The sequence below is a fragment of the Triticum aestivum genome, chromosome 1B, assembly GCF_018294505.1.
Source record: "Triticum aestivum cultivar Chinese Spring chromosome 1B, IWGSC CS RefSeq v2.1, whole genome shotgun sequence".
Classification (NCBI taxonomy): domain Eukaryota; kingdom Viridiplantae; phylum Streptophyta; class Magnoliopsida; order Poales; family Poaceae; genus Triticum; species Triticum aestivum.
In genome coordinates, this window is record NC_057795.1 from 36,136,773 (window position 1) to 36,156,989 (window position 20,217).

The 20,217-nt window shown below is 44.8% G+C and overlaps 1 protein-coding gene across 2 annotated transcripts; it reads right to left on the reverse strand.

Annotated features, from left to right (window-relative positions):
• Positions 1 to 11,090: 11,090 nt before the first annotated feature.
• Positions 11,091 to 13,202, reverse strand: LOC100192185 (zinc finger protein ZAT12). Of its 2 annotated transcripts, XM_044507547.1 has the most exons (3): positions 12,904 to 13,202; positions 12,428 to 12,804; positions 11,091 to 12,081 (listed from the first exon to the last, which is right to left on the reverse strand). In XM_044507547.1, the coding sequence occupies exon 3, from the start codon at positions 12,046 to 12,048 to the stop codon at positions 11,479 to 11,481; it is 570 nt and encodes a 189-aa protein (XP_044363482.1). In that variant the 5' UTR covers positions 12,049 to 12,081; positions 12,428 to 12,804; positions 12,904 to 13,202; the 3' UTR covers positions 11,091 to 11,478. The 2 variants fall into 2 exon arrangements, with proteins under 2 accessions (XP_044363482.1, XP_044363478.1); XM_044507543.1 differs by having other exon boundaries at positions 11,091 to 12,804; positions 12,904 to 13,198.
• Positions 13,203 to 20,217: the final 7,015 nt, after the last annotated feature.

Below are 20,217 nucleotides of genomic sequence, written 5' to 3' on the forward strand. Positions count from 1 at the left end.
TTGTTGGCTAAGCAAGCTTGGAGGCTTATTGACACACCGGAAAGCTTATGCGCTCGTCTGCTGCGTGCAAAGTATTATCCCAACGGAAATATTCTTGATACGGTGTTCTCTGAACGAGCTTCGGAGGTCTGGAAAGGAATCAGCCATGGGTTGGAACTTGTGAAGAGAGGTATAATCTGGCGAGTTGGAGACGGGTCTAAAATCCGAACGTGGCGGGACCCTTGGATCCCACGGGGACACGATTGTAGACCAATCACTCCTAAGAGGAATTGTCGTTTTAATCGTGTGTCAGACTTCTTGGAAGAAACTGGAGCATGGAACTTACAACGGCTCAGGGATCATTTCTGGGAGATGGACATCAATGAAATTCTAAAGATCAAAGCTTCACCAAGAAGAAGGGATGACTTCATTGCTTGGCATCCTGGAAAACATGGCTCTTTCTCTGTGAAGAGTGCCTACCACCTGGCGACCTCGGCTCGGGAGGAGAGCGTTGCATGTGGGGCGTCCAGCTCATCCCCAGATGGTGAGCGAAAGTTGTGGAAACTACTCTGGCAGTCTAAGGTCCCTCTTAAGATGCGTATCTCAGCGTGGAAGGCTTGCTCGAGAGCTTTGGTGACAAACGAGTGCAAGGTTTATAGACATATCAGCAGGCGGGGCACTTGTCCTATGTGTGGTATTGAAAGAGAAGATTCATTCCATCCTCTTATCTCCTGTGCACATGCGATATCATTATGGGAGGCGATGTGGAGCGTGTGGAATCTGCCACCTCGTGAGTTCCTTGTTAATTCGGGTCCTGATTGGCTTCTTCACGTACTTGCTGCGTGCTCAACACAAGTACGGGATATGGTTATCCTTCTTTGCTGGCGTATATGGAATGTGCGCTCAGATGTCACTCATGGCAAACAATATTCACCAGTGGAGGCGTCGGTCGCTTTTTTGGACAGCTATCTGAGGTCGCTCAGATTATCGAAACAGTTCACTACTGAGCAAATGATCACGGGGAAGATGAACGTGGTCCAAGAACCGGATGTCCGGCCTGAATCTGCTCCAGTGGAAGTGGAACCCTGGCCCCCACCGCCGGCTGGTTATGTTGCACTGTGTGTCGATGGCACCTTTCAGCCAATGGACGGTTCGGCAGCTACGGGTTTGCTGTTGCGTCGACATGATGGCTCTATCATCTTCTCGGCCTACCGGGTTCTTTTCCACTGTAAGGATGCCTTGGAGGCAGAAATTCATGCAATTATGCAAGGTATGGCGCTGGCTCTCCAGCATTCCGCTCTACCGGTATGGGTACAATCAGACTCTTCAGTAGCGTTATCTTCACTCGTTGATGCAAGTTTGTCCAGATCCGTCTATGGCCATCTTGTTGCTGAAATCAAGTCTCTTATGGAGGAAAGGGAGTTCATTCCGAAGAAATTACTAGAAGTCAAAATAGGGTTGCAGATTGTTTGGCCTCTTATAGCCGCACCGGGTCTTGTAGTGCAGTGTGGTTGTTAGGAGTTCCGCCATGTATAACGGGACTTGTGCCACGTGATTGTATCCCTATGTTCATGGAATAAAACTCACTTTTTTCCCGCAAAAAAAAAGAGCCACACACAATGCCGAGGAGAGGACACGGTCAAGATTGCCTACAATGTCATTGTCATCGCCTCTCCACAAGCAAGCGACTCCGACTTCGGCACGGATGACCTGTCAAGACCTGTCCGAACGAATGAGACACGAGGGCCCTGCTGGCCAAAGCCAAACAATCGACCGGCGACGTCGATGAACAGGAAGCTCCGACTTCAATGATGAGCCTCGCAGGAGAAAAGGAGCCCAGCTGGCGTCGACGGACTCCGAACTGCCAATCGCCTATTATCATTGCCACCGTATCGCCCCGCAACCCGCAACTCCTTCTTCACGCTCAGGAACAAACCGACTATCGAGGACAAAGCCCAAATGGGACCAAGATCTTCAAGACGGTGCCCCCAGGAGGGAAAACGACATTAGAACATGTTGTCGCCACTCGATCCAATGGATCATCACTTTTGCCTGAAGATCATGGCCCGAGAGTTGAGGACAGGTAACCTCCTCGACAGCGCCTCCAAGAAGGAATAGCGATGCCCACGAGCACCACCACCGCCGGCCGGCAAGGCTTACTCCTGGAGAAGCATGACCAACATCCCCGCGTAGGCCTGCACTGGTCTGACACCTCCAACGTTGCGAATGCGCCATTGCCGCACAGAGCCATCACATTCCTCGCCAACTGCCAAGGCAGATGGGCCAGAGCAACATCTGGCGCCCACCACCACAGAACCACCGAAGCGAGAGCCAGGAGGGAGGGTTGCCACCCCGCCCGAACCTATCACACAGAGTCACCGGACGCCTGCGCCACTACAACCGCCCAGGAAGGACTTGACCTGGCCGCGTCCGCCCAGATCTGGCGAGCCGCCACCGGCCAAGCTGACCTGCACGAAGACCACCTCCAGGTAGAAGGGGGGCCGCCACCCCGCCCTGGCCGCCGAAGAGGATCCACCGGCCGGAGCTCCGCATGCGCGCAGTGGCGCCGCAGCCGCCGAGCAGCGCGCAGATGGAGCCGAGCCTCACCACCATGAGCTCCTCCACGCTAGAGGGAAGAGGGCCCTGCCGCCGCTGTCCGCCGCGCGGGCTTAGCCTCCACAGCATCCTCCGATGACCGCGTGGAGGGGGGAGGAGGGGGGTCTGGCGGCGGCAGAGAGGCGACGCGGGGGCGAGTGCTATCTGCCATGAACAAGTAGGTTTTTTTTTTGAAACGACATTTGCTAAATAATAGTAAAGAGGGTTTGTATGCATCGATTGATGTAAAGGCCGGGGTTTTAACCTGCTTTTCCAAAAAGAAAGGGTAGGGCTTTAGACACCATCTTTGCATGGCATCGACGTCACTTTGTCTGTTATACAGTTCATGCATGCATGCAGTTTTTTTTAAGACAACCTCGCGAAGCCTTTATTCAACCGTCACAATGTTTACATGGACAAAGGAAATGCCTTCTGGCTGGCCGAACCAAACATGACGACCAGGCCCTAACATGAACGAGCATGCATGAAGCTTTGCGTCGGTTTGGTAGCATGTGTGATGTGTGAGCCTTTGGGCCATGTCCATCTCAACCCAAATCTGCAGTTGAGCTGAGCCTGATCTGCCATCAACATTAGAACTTAGCTGCCTTTAGTTAGCAGCCAGCAGTTGTTGTCTCAAAAAAAAAGGCAGCCAGCAGTTTATTAATCAGCTGGAACAGCTTCACTTTTCTGCATACGTATGTACACCACCATTTATCAATCATACGCGTAAAGCTGCAAGGAGAGTTGCAATGTAAATTTGCTTCTTCATAAACACTTGTTTAACCTTGGGCAAGAAGGTATACTTATTCTCATGCACACATGAGAAGCACTACTATGGACTAAACTAATTAACTAGTAGCTAGGAAGATTCAGCTAAAAGAAATCCTTAAGAAAAGCTAGCTAGGATAATTCAGGCCTCAATAGTCAAGATTCCATCGCTTTAGTATAGTAAGTAACAATTCTACGCGCTTCTCCTTGAAGGTGGAATCACCAAGGCATGCATCAATTCTTGTGCTAGAAAATATTAATTAGGGATGCTTTGCATTTGTCAATATTTGTGTGCTCATCATAACCTCATCAAGCATTGCATAATTAAGGGGAATACTGGCTTTCTTTACTACTACATGCAACTACCGAAGTGTTCCATGTAGGCTAATGTGAGCTCGGGTGAACAGTAAAAGAACTGTTTTTTTAGTGCGATACATTGCCAAATGTTTTCATAGCTTGTAAATTTTCATCATGAAATGATATTCGTGGAAAATGTGACAAAAACAAAATCGATGCTCCAAAATGCGTTTGAAAATAATATTTTGGAACACCCGTTTTTTTCCTCGATTTCCACGAATGTCATATGATGATGAACTTTTGCAAGAAAACAAACATTTATCAATGTTTACATGAAAAAAATCAGAACTTTCTGAATTTGTTTTCATTTTCTGATTTTACTATTCACCCGAGCTCACATGAGCTTAGGATTAGAACAGTTGCGTCCAGGATAACTAATACTACTACTACTGGTTTTGTATTTCAACTTGTAACGCACCCGGTATCCAATTATTTTTAGGAATCACTGAAAAAGTATTGCTTTTAGGGATAAACCAACGGTTTTATTTACAAATGTTTTTGACAATAAATAAATCAACGCTTCAGATCTCACCATGCGTCCACGCCTATACGAGGACAAACTGTAAGTTATCTCGCAAAAAGGAAATAGAGTAAGTCACAAATTTTTTTTAGTGACCTTGTCTCCACTTTAAATGTATATGTAATAAAATAAAATAAGGTTAATTAAACTTATGATGACAAGAATTTTTTTTAATTTTCTTTCTCTGCTAATTCACAATGCCATCTCTAAACATTATCTCTATGAAATGGTTTTAAAATAAGGCCTATATTCAAATTCATGTCCTCATAACATACATACTAATCTTCAAAACTACTACTGCCAATTAATTCATGAAGCTTTGACAAGATTATGTAACAATCCATAGTTCTTGCTCTGACGACGAGCCATAAAGACATGCATTATTGTAGAACTGTTTATATATAGAATGGAAAATCTAGTCATTTGTCTATTAGAATATCTAGTTGCATAATTGTGTGGGTAATTCAGCTTGTAACTACACAATGTATTTGAGATAACCATGTTACCATGATAAGCATTCAGTATAGGATTACTAGCAATGATGACTTCATAAAATATTTTGTTGTTAAAAATAGCGCTACTAGGGAAAACCTTATACACAGAGGTATAGCACTAGCGCTGGCCAAAACAAAGCGCTACTGCTACTTAGCAGTAGCGCGCGTCAACAAAGGGCGCTACAGCTATGGTGGTAGCAGTAGCGCGTTTGAACGTACAGGCGCTACTACTGTAATTCTCACACTGTTGCCGGTAGGCTAGAAATAGTAGTAGCAATCCTGCGGTAAGCACGCTACCGCTAAGTTCATTGTACTAGCGCGTTTTTGGTGCAGAGCGCTACTGCTAAGAAAAGGCAAATAAAATAAAAAAGAAATAGAAAATTAAATGAAAATGAAAGAAATAGAAAAAGGAGAAATGAAAAAAAATATAAGAAAATAAAAATAAAGAAGAAAGGCATAGCAGTAGCGCTTGTTCTGACGAAGCGCTATAGCTACTCTAGCAGTAGCGCTTTTTATAGGCCCGCGCTATAGCTAAGTTCCTTCGATAAAAGGAAAAGGAAAAGGAAAATAAATAGCTACTTCCTATAGCAGTAGCACGTTTTAGTAGAAAGCCCTATAGCTAACTTAGCTATGACTTAACCCCGTGCGGGCCCAAATTTTTTGCTAAGTCCTTTCCCCACTCTCCCCCTACCCCCAACTTCTCTGTCGCCGCCATTGATCGCCCTGCAACCCTAGATTTGTTTAGGACAGTATGCATTTTTTAGAATTTAGGAAAAAATAGCAATTTTTTTAGGAAATTAGCTGGGGCAATTTTTTATGAAAATGGCTAAACGGTAATTCCATTTAGCTTTAAATTTACAGAGGGTATATAAATAATAGTAGCATTTAGCTTTAAATTAATAAAGGCTATAAACAAAAACAGTAGCATTTAGCTAAAAAAATTATTTGGACTATGGACCTAAATCTGGTCAAATTCATTCAAATGAAATTTGAATTATTTGGACTATGGACCTAAATATTTTTGAAGAAATTGGGTGTAGGTACTAAGGTCTTGCTGTGGAAATTTTGGTGAGGTCAGAAGGGTTAGACAAAATGGAGTTCCTTTGCAATTTCTAATAAGGTCAAGTATTGTTGGAATATTTGCTCTAAAACAATTTGGATGAAAAGAAAATAATGTGTGTATGTGTGAGAGGAATAGCTAGAACAGAATTTGGGTTCTGTCCTAGGCAGAGAAGTGTTTAGTGAGGTCATTTTGCAAAGGTTTTTGGTTTTTGAAAAGACAACTATTTTTCAAGGAAAAGAATTTAGGCAAGTTTTATTTTAAAGATGATCCCTTCCTAGAGTTATAGCTTTAAACAAAAAGATAAAAGCATTTAGCTATAAATAAAAAATAGTTCCTATGGCATTTAGCTATAAACAAAACACAGAATTGTTTTTCTTTTCAAAAACTTGGTTAAAGTAATTGTTGCTATACGAACGAAAAACAAGATTGATGTTATATGATATATGTCATTGATGTTCATTTGCATATTCTATTATTGTTGATTATATCTTTTCATTGAAGTGGTCATGTTATGTGCAAATTCCTCAATAGTGTTTGCTCATGTATATCTATTGCTGTAGTTGCTCGTGTACAGGTTCTTAAGTGGTCATGTTATATGCAACTTAGAAGTGGTTCGATTGTGCCCAAGCGGCCTTTTGTTGTTTGCAGGGAATGAAGCCGAGTGGCATATGTTTTGCCGGAATGTTAATTCATTTATGTTCCGGCAAATTTCAAGCGCTCAATTTGTCCACTTTGTAGCAAAGGTCATGCTGAAATTTCTGTGAATGTCGGCATGACTTGTGCTACAAACTAGGACATATCGAGTACCCGGGATTTGCCGCAACGGGAATGAATCAACATTCCTGCAAAACATAGGCCTTTTTATGTCATTATTCATTTCATAGGTTTAGAATTAATTGATTAGATTTAATCATAGGAAACATGGCTAGCAACAATGAAGGACAGGGTTCTGGTCATTGCAACGTCTACGAGGCGGCAGACACATATTTGAACCTTCTCGAGGAGCAACGGTTGTTGCAGGGCCCACCTGTCACATCAGAGACTGAGACCGACATCGAGACCGGTGCTGAGACCGACACCGGCGCCGAGACCGGCACCGAGACTGGCGAAGCCGGTATAGAACCGAAACCGAAGAGGATACAACGCCCAAACCAGCTCAACACTACTAAACTGGTGGTCATGGAGGAGGACTCTGGCAATTTTGAGCCAAAAGAGCCCGCGGAAGCGCGCGCGTGCTACGGCAATCAAATAGGCTACATCCTACGGGCAACCACCACCATCAACGATGAGAAACTAAAGAAGATACAAGATATGGCGCACTCCCTCCTAACTAAGCTGCACCAGGTATTCTTGTTCCCGGGTTGGGATGAAATCAAATATACTTGACCGTGGCAAGAACTGGCAATGAAGAAGATAAACAAACGCGCCATGGGTAAGTCTAGCGGCGCGTTGTCCGCCTGGAAAGTAAGGGTGAAACATCGGACCATCGCCAAAAAGGAACCCTACTCCGAGATTGTAAAGGATAATCCGACAATTATGGAAGAGCAGTTCAAAATATTCAAGAAGGCTTGCATTGCCGAAGCTGCCAAAGAAAAGTCGGAGTACATGAAGGGGCTTCCAGAGAGGAACATGGGGTGCCACCACCTCGGAAGTTGTGGTTATGCGAAGAAGAGGCCCATATGGGCCAAGGAGGACGCGGAACACGAAAGTCTGGGTATCCCAGACCCCATGGCGGAGTTCACCATCCCGCAGGAGTGTGACATCATCAGGCCCCGGTGCCGTTGGGACCCAGTCAACAAGATTTTTGATATGGACGCCGTCACGAAGGAGTTCATGATACTGCTGGTAATTATTAATTTACCCCCTAATTTTAGGTTCTGATCAATTTGACTGCATGTTTAGTCACATTTGTAAATGATCCATGTTCCTTTTGCAGTATATCGATGCCATCGATGAGGATGACGATGACCCTCTACAGTATCTCAATACTGGCACCTATGACGACGGAGAATTGATGGCTCAGCAGTATGAGTACTCAGGGTTTGAGTGTGATGAGTCGCTGTCTGAATTGCCGGAGGACGAACGTATTATAGGCGACCTTCTAGTAGCAAAGAAGCATAGGAAGAGTCCGAGGAAAGGCAACAAAGCTGCTTCTATGAGCCAGCGGCCTCCGCAGCCTCGGGTTCAAGACCGTATACCTGTCATAGGTGTGGTGAAATACCATATCCCCGGTGATCTGATCCTACCTAAGGCAGCGGTAGAGGCCATATACGACGATCTCAGGAGACTTCATGACGATATGTCGCGGAGAGAGAAAAGGTTGATCGCCTCGGAAAATCCAAGATACCTGCTCTACGTGGTTAACGTGCCGCAGCAAAGGTTGTATGTCGACACATTCCTCGTGGAAAAGTTCTTCCTTCGATTCGATTACATCTTAGACTTGTTTCACTTGAAAAAGTTGTATTTCACGTTTGTCCGTATTTTTGCCTTGTACATGAACCACATCATCAGGATTGGGCAGATACCTTATATCTATGTCGCTGACCCGTACTTCATGCACGAGGGCTTCTTGGCAGTTTGCCTAAAGCATCGTGAATACGCGAGTAACTACATCGCCGATTTCATGGTCGGCAATAAGGACAAGGAGACTAATTTGAGGTGGAGGCTAATTTGAGGTGTACTTATTTTGCTCAGCGACGGGCGCGCTGCCCTCATCATCGTTTACCCCCGATTCTCCCGCACTCTGTACTTGGACTCGTCGAAGAACATGAAGAAAAAGGATTACACCCACATCAAGTCTATTCTCGACAGTGATATCTTTAGCTACGGCCTACGGGGTGGAGAGATCACGCTCAAGAAGACAAGGAACCGCGCGCCCGCCTTCGGCCATAAGATCGACTTCCGCTGCATCCAGCAACTGAGTGGTACTCTCAGTGATGGATTCTATGTCCTCCACCACATGCTAGAGTACAGACAGGATCAGCAGAACCTTCGCATGTCACCTAGATCCGGTGATGCCCATATTCTGCAATGGGCAAAGAAGCTAGGAGATATCCCGGATCATCGACTCCGAGCTGAGTTCTATCACATCCAGCGTGAACTTGCCCAAATCATCATGAAGGAGGTCCTCGAAAAAACAGGGATGTATTACGAAGAAGGGCAAATGTCGCGGGAAAATGTTCGAACAAGCGTAGCCGCTCAGCGTCTCGACCTGAAGCCTTTCACTATGCTGGGGGACTTCCTCCCTGACTTGGATGGATGGCACAACAGGTTGGAGTGATTGACGATATATGACAATGTGTCCATTTAGTCCATACTTTCTCTATGACGAAACTTTCAGTTATGCACGATGAAAATTTATTTGTGATGTAATTAAACCATCCTCCTCAACTAGCGATGATCACTCTAGTTAGGGCATTTTGGGTACGATGAGCTTTGTTATTTATGCTTCTGATATGTTGCCTCTATTTTTGCCAACTCTGTCTCTTTCTGTTGCTCAACTATATATGTTGCATATTATCGACTCATGTGACGATGCAGGTACATAGATCATCGATGGCGAAGAAGTGCTACACCAGGAGTATACGACGAGTGGCCGGAGTGTCAGGCCCAGGTGTACCGGTTTCCGAGCGACAACCAGAGAGGGTTCGATAGCAGAGCCGAAGCGGAAAATAGTTAGTTTAGGTTCACGCTAGTGCGAGAGAGGGATACAAACCGGTGCCTAGGTACTACATTATGTATGATGAGACATGTCGTCATGTAACTTGTATAGCTATATTGTGATTAGTGACGGCATGATTTGTGTTGGATGATACGATGAGACTATTATGTGTATGATATGATGAGCATATTGCATGTTTATGATCTGATTAGAATATTGTACAAAACCTATACAAAAACATCGCAAATATGTAGCACAAAAAGATATGTGAAAATATAGTAGTAGCGTTGGACAGAAAAACGCCACTTAGCAGTAGCGCTGGTATGGACAGCGCTACTGCTAAATAGGTATAGTAGTAGTGTGGGTAAAAACGCACTACTGCTAAACGTTAGATGTAGCGCCGTATCAGTAGTGCGGTGCCCCGCGCTACTGATAGCCCTTAGACCCGCGCTACTGCTGGGCTTTTCCCTAGTAGTGAGGAGAACATTGATGCAAAAGTGTTGATAATCTATAACAATTTGATCTGTATTTTCTCTAAGTAAATACAACCAACTACTCCCTTCTTTCCGGTTTAATGACATATCTCAAACTTTTTCGATTTTCCATTTTGTTAGTCATGCTTGTATTGCTCTCCGTAGTTTGTTGATATTTTCAGGTGCATTAAATCCGTGCATGCAAAGATTAAAAGAAAACTCACCAATGCATGTAAAATTCACGTTCGTTTAGTGGCCACGCAGGTATCTATTGCAGTTAATGTGAATTAAACGAGTGTGCTAATTTCATACTTTTGCAAACTACGGAATTTACTCCACCACTCAACATTTGCATGGGTTGGGGTGATTTTTGAATTGGGCCCTTAAACTTGAACCTAACTTTGTGTTGGATAGTGGTTTTGGCATTTGGGGGTAATCACAAGATGTGAAAATAATTCATTGATTTTTAGGAATGCCACAATATTGTATCCAGAACTATGACCACTCGTGTCATGTGCAAGAACAAAAATAGACACCTATTCCCTTTTTATCGTATGGATGATGAGATAACTGTTACAATTTTTGATGATTTTTTGCAGGTTCCAAATCCATAGCCATGTCTTGTTTTAGGTTTTTTTTTCATGTTCGGGAAACTCCTAACTTGAACAAAAATACTACATACAGGGTTAAAGTTTGGAGGGTGGCTTCGTCTACCAAAATTATTTCTAGAAAACCTAAGAAATGTGGGGCATAGAGAATTAAAAGAAGATGAAAAAAAAACTAGATCCATTTGTGTTCCATGCAAACACCCAAGAGATAAATGAACTTTCTTGATTTGTACACATGACATAAATTGTTATGTTTTTATGAATTTGTGTGGATTACAATGTCCTACGTTTCCTAAATATTTGAAATATTCCACCGTTTATTGGAAGGCCATAAATACAAATCACTCTTGGAAACTAGGTTTGAGTTCATGTTAAATGGTTTTAGAATTCCCAAGTTTTTTTAGATCGAATTTCCAGGTTTAATGTAGATAGTTCCTTAATTAGTTCACAGTTGAACTTGGATCTCACACGATAATTTTTGGTTCCAAGTGGAAATTATTCAAACATCAAATTTGTTTGGTAAGAACGAGCACATACTAAAAGGGGTAAGATGACCTCGGGCCACCAACTGATAAATCATAAGCTCTATATATACTTTACTGCAATTGGATAATTACATGTTGAGCCATTTTTTTGGCGGGAAAAAAAATGGACCAAAGGTTTTTTTTTTTGGTCAACAATAACCGGACAAATTATAACCGGAAAACCTGAGGTAAGCTCTGGTAAGCCTCCGAAGCCACCAAATTAAGCACTAAATTAATCATCTCAAAGAGATGACTTATGTACCATGGTATGTCTTCCAGGCACTCATCTACTACTACAAAATATGGATCTCTCCATGCATAAAAAGGAAAAAGAAGAAGAAAAAGGGTTTAAAAAAAGAAGTTACTGCCAAAGAGCACAAAGAAAAAAAAATTGTACTATTCTGCAAAATCCCAGCAATAGGGGGAGATGGGGTAGCTAGACGCAGTCCACCGCCATGGTGCCGATATCCAGGAACTGGTGGAACGTGTACCCGGCGGCGGCTGCGTCGTGGCCGCACTCGTCGTCGCCCTCGCAGCTGGCGCCATACTCGTCGCAAGGTGGGTGGTTCAGGTCGAGCCACAGCCCGCGTTTCATACCGACAACGGCATTGTCGCTGCTGTCGTTGTGTTTCTTGATCGCTGCTGTCCGCGGCGTCATGGCCATGACGCCGCTGCCTCCGCCTGCAACCATGGCGCGGTGACGCCGCATGTGGCCACCGAGCGCCTGGCCGATGGCGAACTCAAGACCGCAGACGGAGCATCCGTGGAGCTTGGGCTTGAGGTCGCCGCCGTCGTCCAGCCGCGGCTTCTTGTGGCTGGCCCGGTGCCCGCCCAGCGCCTGGAAAGACGGGAACACGCGGTCGCACGTCTTGCACACGAACACCCGCTCTGGGGCACGGTCACCGCGCACCGCCATCGGCATCGGCATGGGCATCGCCTGCTCCTGCGACACAAGCAGAAGCACGCGTGCCATCTCCTTCTCCTCGAAAGCAAACCTCTTCATCATTGCTCTGAACCCAATTGATCGGTCTCTGAAACTCTGAAGATGATGAAGAAGAAGAAAAAGAAGAAGAAAAAGAAGAAGAAGAAGAAGCTGATGAAGAAGAAACGCATCAAACCGCAGCAGTATTTATAGGCCATTTGCACCATAAAACAAATCAGCCAGTAGTAGCTAGGCAGTAGTGACACTTAATCTAGTATATGTTTCCCCGGTTAAAGAAATGCACAACTTGGCCCTAGAGATAGATGAAGAAGGAAGCACCGGCGTCGAGTATCGCTGCTCGCCTTGGATGCAATGCAAGTGGTTCGAGCTACACGCAACGCGTCGCGAGCTCGTGCATCCCTTGGATTAACAGAAAATATATGTAGCATGATGATGCACGTACCTGTGCACGGCCGCTTGAGTAGTTCAGTTCAGATCAACCACAGGGGCTTATTCAGGTTTGACCTGTGCACATGACTCATGAGGGCCTTTATATATTCTCAAGGTCAACTGTTTCCTCCTCTAGAGTCCTGTCTTGTTTTGGAAGGACTGAAAATTTCAACAGCAGAATCTTTTAAACGTGGTAGGAAGGATATCAAGAAGTGCACTTCATATCAGAAAGCAAAAGAGGGTCAGTTGAGATCTGAGATGAGATTATGACATGGTACTTCGTGTCAAAACTTTCTATTCCTTTTTTTTGTAGATTATGACGATATGGTACTTTGTGCCAACGAAAATCCCATTTTCCTTTTCCTGGGATAAATTGTGGCCCACTGAATCCTGCAGAGTTTACTTTTGTCAGTCCCATCAGTTTTGGTCATGACTAGCTAGGCTGATTAGTAGGGCAACCTGTAATGGACAATTAAATTAGTATCGCACCGATGATCGATGAAGATCGCCTGCTTAATGATGCTCTTATCAAACGTCCCATGCCTACTCCAAATGCCACATGAAAGAGTATCTCTGGATCTCTTCTTGTTTTCCTTAATATTTTCGCGAGGAGCATCTAATACCTTCTGCACTTACTTGCAACGCTGGTATAGTGTCATAGATGGCTCTTCCAGTCAAAAGTAGCCAGGCTAAGCTACCATCAAGTAGTGGCATCAGAGGCTGGACATTAAATAAATCCAACACTGCATGTTGAAATTAGCGGTTATCACCGATGATTGGTTCTTGGGGTTGTTTGTGTCCACACCGCACTGGCTGATTGGACTGAACTGATCAATAATTGTTGCTTGATGTCAGCAAAAAAGTGGATTGGCTTAGTTGTGCATCCTCTACTTTCTAGTTTTTAATTTGCAACTTGTGTTAAATAGTGCCTTCTGTTGCTACTTCAGGACTTGAGAGTTTGTGGCGTCTCGGTTTGTTCCACACAGTGGAAGTGTTTGATGGGGATCAAATGGAATCTTGCCCCTGTTCACATTTAAGAGATAAGAAAGGAAATTTACTAAAATGAAGATTCTATGCCATGGATCTTATCAGAAACTTGATTATGTGATGTCTAACCTTCTACAGAGAGTAATTAGCACTTGAGACTAAATTAAAGAGTCTCTGGGAAATCCATCATGTACCTGCTTCTAACTACTTAAGATTCTTAAGATAAGTAGTAACACTACTAGTAGTACACAGATGACAACACACGTCTTTTCGAATCTGTTCGCTGCGTCTCATATTGCTGGATGCAATGAGAAAGAATTCGCAAAGGCCAATTGGCAAGATAGTCCTTTGTGCACCCTGAAGCAACATGATCCCTCGGTGCCTGCGATACGCTTAAGTCAGTATTATATAAGGGGCAATTATTCGCTGCTCACTAACTGTCCAGTTGATGTAGAAGATTCAGATAACTTGCTGAACACACATTGCCTGAGAAACAGAAATGGCCAATTTGCAGTTTGCTATAGAGGTAGAGCTATTATCTAGACCTTGCCGATGATTGGCGTTTCAAGGCTGGAGTTCTAGTCGTCTCGGCAACTTAAGCCCATTGGGTTAGTAATAATAATCACCCTGACAGCACATAACATGTTACCATAAGTTACTTCTGTGTCCCTCTCAAGTCTGAATCTGAACTTGGAGCTTGCGCTGCATCTGCCGTTCCACGCATAATATTGAGCAAAGATAACTTTGCTTCCCTCTCAGAGTAAACAACAAGAACAAACCCGCCATTTGCCGCATAAAATGGTCAAAAGTAGAAGTTTGCTTCTTGGTTTGCCTCAAGATTCAGCAACATCTGAGATTCTCAAACTCCTGTATCATCATGTCAAACCTAGGCAGATTGTTAACTGGCACATGGCTTTGGTGCCCAATGCTCAGAATTGCTTGTGTTGACTTGCTTCCTATGCTAGTTATTCTTATATCTGATTTCTTGGTACCAAAGAATCAAAGCAAATGTTTGGTACCATTGTGGTAATTGTTTTCTCACTTCGTGAAGCAGGCCGGGCACAACATACATCAATAAAATATAAATTGAAGAAGTAATGTCAACCATCATTTCTGAAGGAAAAGAAAAAACAAAAAAGGCCGGTAAGAGCGATCGAGGCGTCGAGCGGTTCCAGTTTTCAGCATCTACTTTCTGAGTAAGCAGTGTGCTGACCACCGAATGCATAAGAATCTTCAAGGGAAGGGGCACTACTTTAGATTCTGCTGACTGATTCTAAAGGTTAGCTAGCAAAAAATATGATATTGGGCATGCGTCACGCTTGAGATTGCGGTTTGGGGTCGCCAAGGGGCAGTATATTCCTTGATGATTCAAGGGGCAGAATTAGCACCACTAATTGCAACCCCTTGCTACTTAAGAGGCAGCATCCTAATTTTATGAAAAAATGAGAGAAGAGGAATGGGGACAGCTATAGTTGTCATTGATTTTCTTCAAATCTTGAAAATTTGAATTGGATTGGCAAATCAGAAAACAATGACCTGCTATAGGCTAGGCAGTAGTGCCCTGTTTAGAACCCTAAAATAGTGTTGTGTTGATTCAGTTAGCTTGCCACGTTCTATCCACTTCAATTATGTGGTGCAGCTCTAATCTGCACCAACTACAATAAAAAACAAAACAAAAAAACATGGTGGAATTCAAAAGCAACTGTGAATTGTATAGTTGGAGCTAGTAGTGCTGTGATGCAACTAAGCATCTGTGCAAGTGTTTTTATCCCGTTCAAAGAGAAATATCTGATTAGCACAGCACACAGGATAACAGAGACGCGTGGCTTTTTTTAGTAGAATCAGTCGTAAGCAAGGATTCCAAAACCAGATACTCCCTCCATTTTTATATACAAGGCCACAAACTTAAAATACAGGTACCAAGGTAAAATTTAATACATGTTTTGCAACCCAACTTTTCTTTTCCTTTACTGTCATCATTAATACACGGCATGCATGCAAGAAAACTGAGTGGAGGAAGTAGCTAAGTGACATGCTGGTAAGAGGAAACATCATTAATTTTGTCTTGTTTACTGTTAGTGGCATTGTACAGATGCAAAATGTATATTCCATAGTGCCTTGTATAAGTAAATGGAGGGAGTACCAGAAAATACTGGTTAAATATGGGCGGTAACTAGTTTTTTTTTACCGGACAGTTCCAGCAATCAAATTTAAACTCAAAATATGGATCTATTTTTTTGCCAAGCTGCTCAGAATTCAATTACAAATATCTTTTTCGGGGTGTGTTTGGTGCAACCAGTGCATCTGATCTCGGTTTCTCTATCAACCAGTTAAGTCACTGTCAGAGAAAAGAGCAACAGCTGGTTGCTGCGTTCGGGGCCGGAACTTACACCATTAGAACCTCCCTACCTGGAAAAGGGAGAGAGAGCACTTTGCTTCTGCCTGGATTTTCTAGGGTTCTTGTCGCCATCTCCACGTAGGTCGCCACCGGTGTGATGCAGACGGCACTGCATGTTGGAGTATCAACATAGTTAGTGCAATGCACCTAGATATACATACATGTCATCACACACATACAAAGCAAGTGGCCAGTAGTGATTGATTCAGTCAGCATCCAGTAGTAGTAAGCACATTTATGCTGACATCCTAATGCTTTGTAAGATCTCATGTTCTTATATTTTTGGTTGGTTCCCCATTTGAGTTAATGAAGCAATCAATCCACACGTCAGCATATACATTTTTGAGTAATAATCGAATATAATTGCTTCATAACACAGGCAAAAAAAATCACACACAAAATGAAGCATTCATAAGTTGACAAGGTTAAATGAAAGATACAACATGTGTCTACTGCATACAAGATTGCTCTGTAAAACCTAAAACATCATGATCATCCTAGTGAGGAACCATTTCCTCTCCTTTACAGGAGAAAATTCTTCGTGTGGCTCGAACGAAGGGCTACGGAATAAGGAGTGGCAAGAGCCTAAGCTTGGGGATGCTCAAGGCAACCCAAGGTAATATTCAAAGACAAACAAGCATCTAAGCTTGGGGTTGCCCCGGATTGTTGGAAATATGCCCTAGAGGCAATAATAAAATGGTTATTATTATATTTCCTTGTTCATGATAATTGTTTGTTGTTCATGCTATAATTGTATTAACCGGAAATCGTAATACATGTGTGAATATATAGACCGTAATATGTCCCTAGTAAGCCTCTAGTTGACTAGCTCCTTGATCAATAGATGGTTGTGGTCTCCTGATCATGGACATTGGATGTCATTGATAACGGGATCACATCATTAAGAGAATGATGTGATGGACAAGACCCAATCCTAAGCATAGCACAAGATCGTGTAGTTCGTTTGCTAAGAGCTTTTCTAATGTCAAGTATCATTTCCTTAGACCATGAGATTGTGCAACTCCCGGATACCGTAGGAATTCTTTGGGTGTGTCAAACGTCACAACGTAACTGGGTGGCTATAAAGGTGCACTACAGGTATCTACGAAAGTGTCTGTTGGGTTGGCACGAATCGAGACTGGGATTTGTCACTCCGTATGACAGAGAGGTATCTCTGGGCCCACTCGGTAATGCATCATCATAATGAGCTCAATGTGACTAAGGAGTTAGTCACGAGATCATGCGTTACAGAATGAGTAAAGAGACTTGCCGGTAACGAGATTGAACGAGGTATGGGTTTACCGACAATCGAATCTCGGGCAAGTAACATACCGGTGGACAAAGGGAATTGTATACGGGATTGATTGAATCCCCGACATCGTGGTTCATCCGATGAGATCTTCGTGGAACATGTGGGAGCCAACATGGGTATCTAGATCTCGTTGTTGGTTATTGGCCGGAGAGATGTCTCGGTCATGTCTGCATAGTTCCCGAACCCGTAGGGTCTACACACTTAAGGTTCGGTGACGCTAGAGTTGTCATGGGAAATAGTATGTGGTTGCCTAAGGTTTTTCGGAGTCTCGGATGAGATCCTGGACGTCACGAGGAGTTTTGGAATGGTTTGGAGGTAAAGACTTATATATGGGAAGTCTAGTTTCAGTCACCGGAATGGTTTCGGGGGTTATCGGTATTGTACCGGGACCATCGAAAGGTGTCCGGGGGTCCACCGGGTGGGGCCACCTGTCTCGGGGACTTAATGGGCTGAACAAGGGTGGGAACCAGCCCCCTAGTGGGCTGGTGCGCCCCCTCCCCCTCCCCCCAAGGGCCCAAGGCGCCTAGGGTTGGAAACCCTAGGGGGTGGGGGCGCCTCCCACCAAACTTGGGGGGCAAGTCCCCCGCTTGGCCACCGCCCCCCTTGTAGATGGGATCTAGGGGGGCCGTCCCCCTCTCCCCTTCCCCTATAAATAGTGGGAGGGCTGCCATACCCTTCCCCTGGCGCAGCCCCTCCCTCCTCCAACACCTCCTCCTCCTCCTCTGTAGAGCTTGGCGAAGCCCTGCAGGAAAACCGCAAGCTCCACCACCACGCCATCGTGCTGAGCTCTCCCTCAACTTCTCCTCTCCCCTTGCTGGATCAAGAAGGAGGAGACGTCCCCGGGCTGTACGTGTGTCGAACGCGGAGGTGCCGTCTGTTCGACGCTAGATCTGATCTTCCACGATTTGAATCGCCGCGAGTACGACTCCATCAACCGCATTCTTATAACGCTTCCGCTTAGTGATCTTCAAGGGTATGAAGATGCACTCTCTATCTCTCTCGTTGCTAGCATCTCCTATTGGGGAACGTAGTAGAAATTCAAAATTTTCCTACGTTTCACCAAGATCTATCTATGGAGAAACCAGCAATGAGGGGAAGGAGAGTGCATCTACATACCCTTGTAGATCGCTAAGCGGAAGCGTTCAAGAGAACGGGGTTGAAGGAGTCGTACTCGTCGTGATCCAAATCACCGGAGATCCTAGTGCCGAACGGACGACACCTCCGCGTTCAACACACTTACAACCTGGTGACGTCTCCCATGCCTTGTTCCAGCAAGGAGAGAGGGAGAGGTTGAGGAAGACTCCATCCAGCAGCAGCATAACGGCGTGGTGGTGGTGGAGGACTGTGGCAATCCTGCAGGGCTTCGCCAAGCACCGCGGGAGAGGAGGAGTAAGAGAGGTAGGGCTGCGCCAATAGGGGGAGAAACTCGTGTGTTGGGCAGCCCCCAGACCTCATGTATTTATAGGGGAGGGGAGGGGGCTGCGCCCCCTCTAGGGTTCCCTCCCCAAGGGGTGGCGGCAGCCCCCAGATCCCATCTGGGTGGTGGCCATAGGGGAAGAGAGGGGAGGCGCACCTGGGGTGGGCCTTAGGGCCCATCTGCCCTAGGGTTTGCCCCCTCCCACTCTTCCCTGCGCCTTGGGCCCCTTGTGGGGGGCGCACCAGCCCACCTAGGGCTGGCCCCCTCCCACATTTGGCCCATGCAGCCCTCCGGGGTTGGTGGCCCCACTTGGTGGACCACCGGGACCCTCCCGGTGGTCCCGGTACATTACCGAAAAAACCCGAAAATTTTCCGGTGACAAAAACAGGACTTCCCATATATAAATCTTTACCTCCGGACCATTCCGGAACTCCTCGTGATGTCCGGGATCTCATCCAGGACTCCAAACAACATTCGGTAACCACATACAAACTTCCTTTATAACCCTAGCGTCATCGAACCTTAAGTGTGTAGACCCTACGGGTTCGGGAATCATGCAGACATGACTGAGACGTTCTTCGGTCAATAACCAACAGCGGGATCTGGATACCCATGTTGGCTCCCACATGTTCCACGATGATCTCATCGGATGAACCACGATGTCAAGGACTCAATCGATCCCGTATACAATTCCCTTTGTCTAGCGGTATTGTACTTGCCCGTGATTCGATCATCGGTATGCCGATACCTTGTTCAATCTCGTTACCGGCAAGTCTCTTTACTCGTTCCGTAACACATCATCCCGTGATCAACCCCTTGATCACATTGTGCACATTATGATGATGTCCTACCGAGTGGGCCCAGAGATACCTCTCCGTTTACACGGAGTGACAAATCCCAGTCTCGATTCGTGCCAACCCAACAGACACTTTCGGAGATACCTGTAGTGCACCTTTATAGCCACCCAGTTACGTTGTGACGTTTGGTACACCCAAAGCATTCCTACGGTATCCGGGAGTTGCACAATCTCATGGTCTAAGGAAATGATACTTGACATTAGAAAAGCTTTAGCATACGAACTACGATCTTTGTGCTAGGCTTAGGATTGGGTCTTGTCCATCACATCATTCTCCTAATGATGTGATCCCGTTATCAACGACATCCAATGTCCATGGTCAGGAAACCGTGACCATCTGTTGATCAACGAGCTAGTCAATTAGAGGCTTACTAGGGACATGGTGTTGTCTATGTACCCACACATGTATCTGAGTTTCCTATCAATACAATTATAGCATGGATAATAAACGATTATCATGAACAAGGAAATATAATAATAATAACCAATTTATTATTGCCTCTAGGGCATATTTCCAACAGTCTCCCACTTGCACTAGAGTCAATAATCTAGTTCACATCGCTATGTGATTAACACTGATAGGTCACATCGCCATGTGACCAACATCCAAAGAGTTTACTAGTGTCACTAAACTAGTTCACATCACCATGTGATTAAGACTCAATGAGTTCTGGGGTTTGATCATGTTTTCCTTGTGAGAGAAGTTTTAGTCAACGGGTCTGCAGTATTCAGATCCGTATGTACTTTGCAATTCTCTATGTCATATTGTAAATGTTGCTTCCACGCTCCACTTGAAGCTATCCCAAATGGTTTCTCCACTATAAGTATCCGGT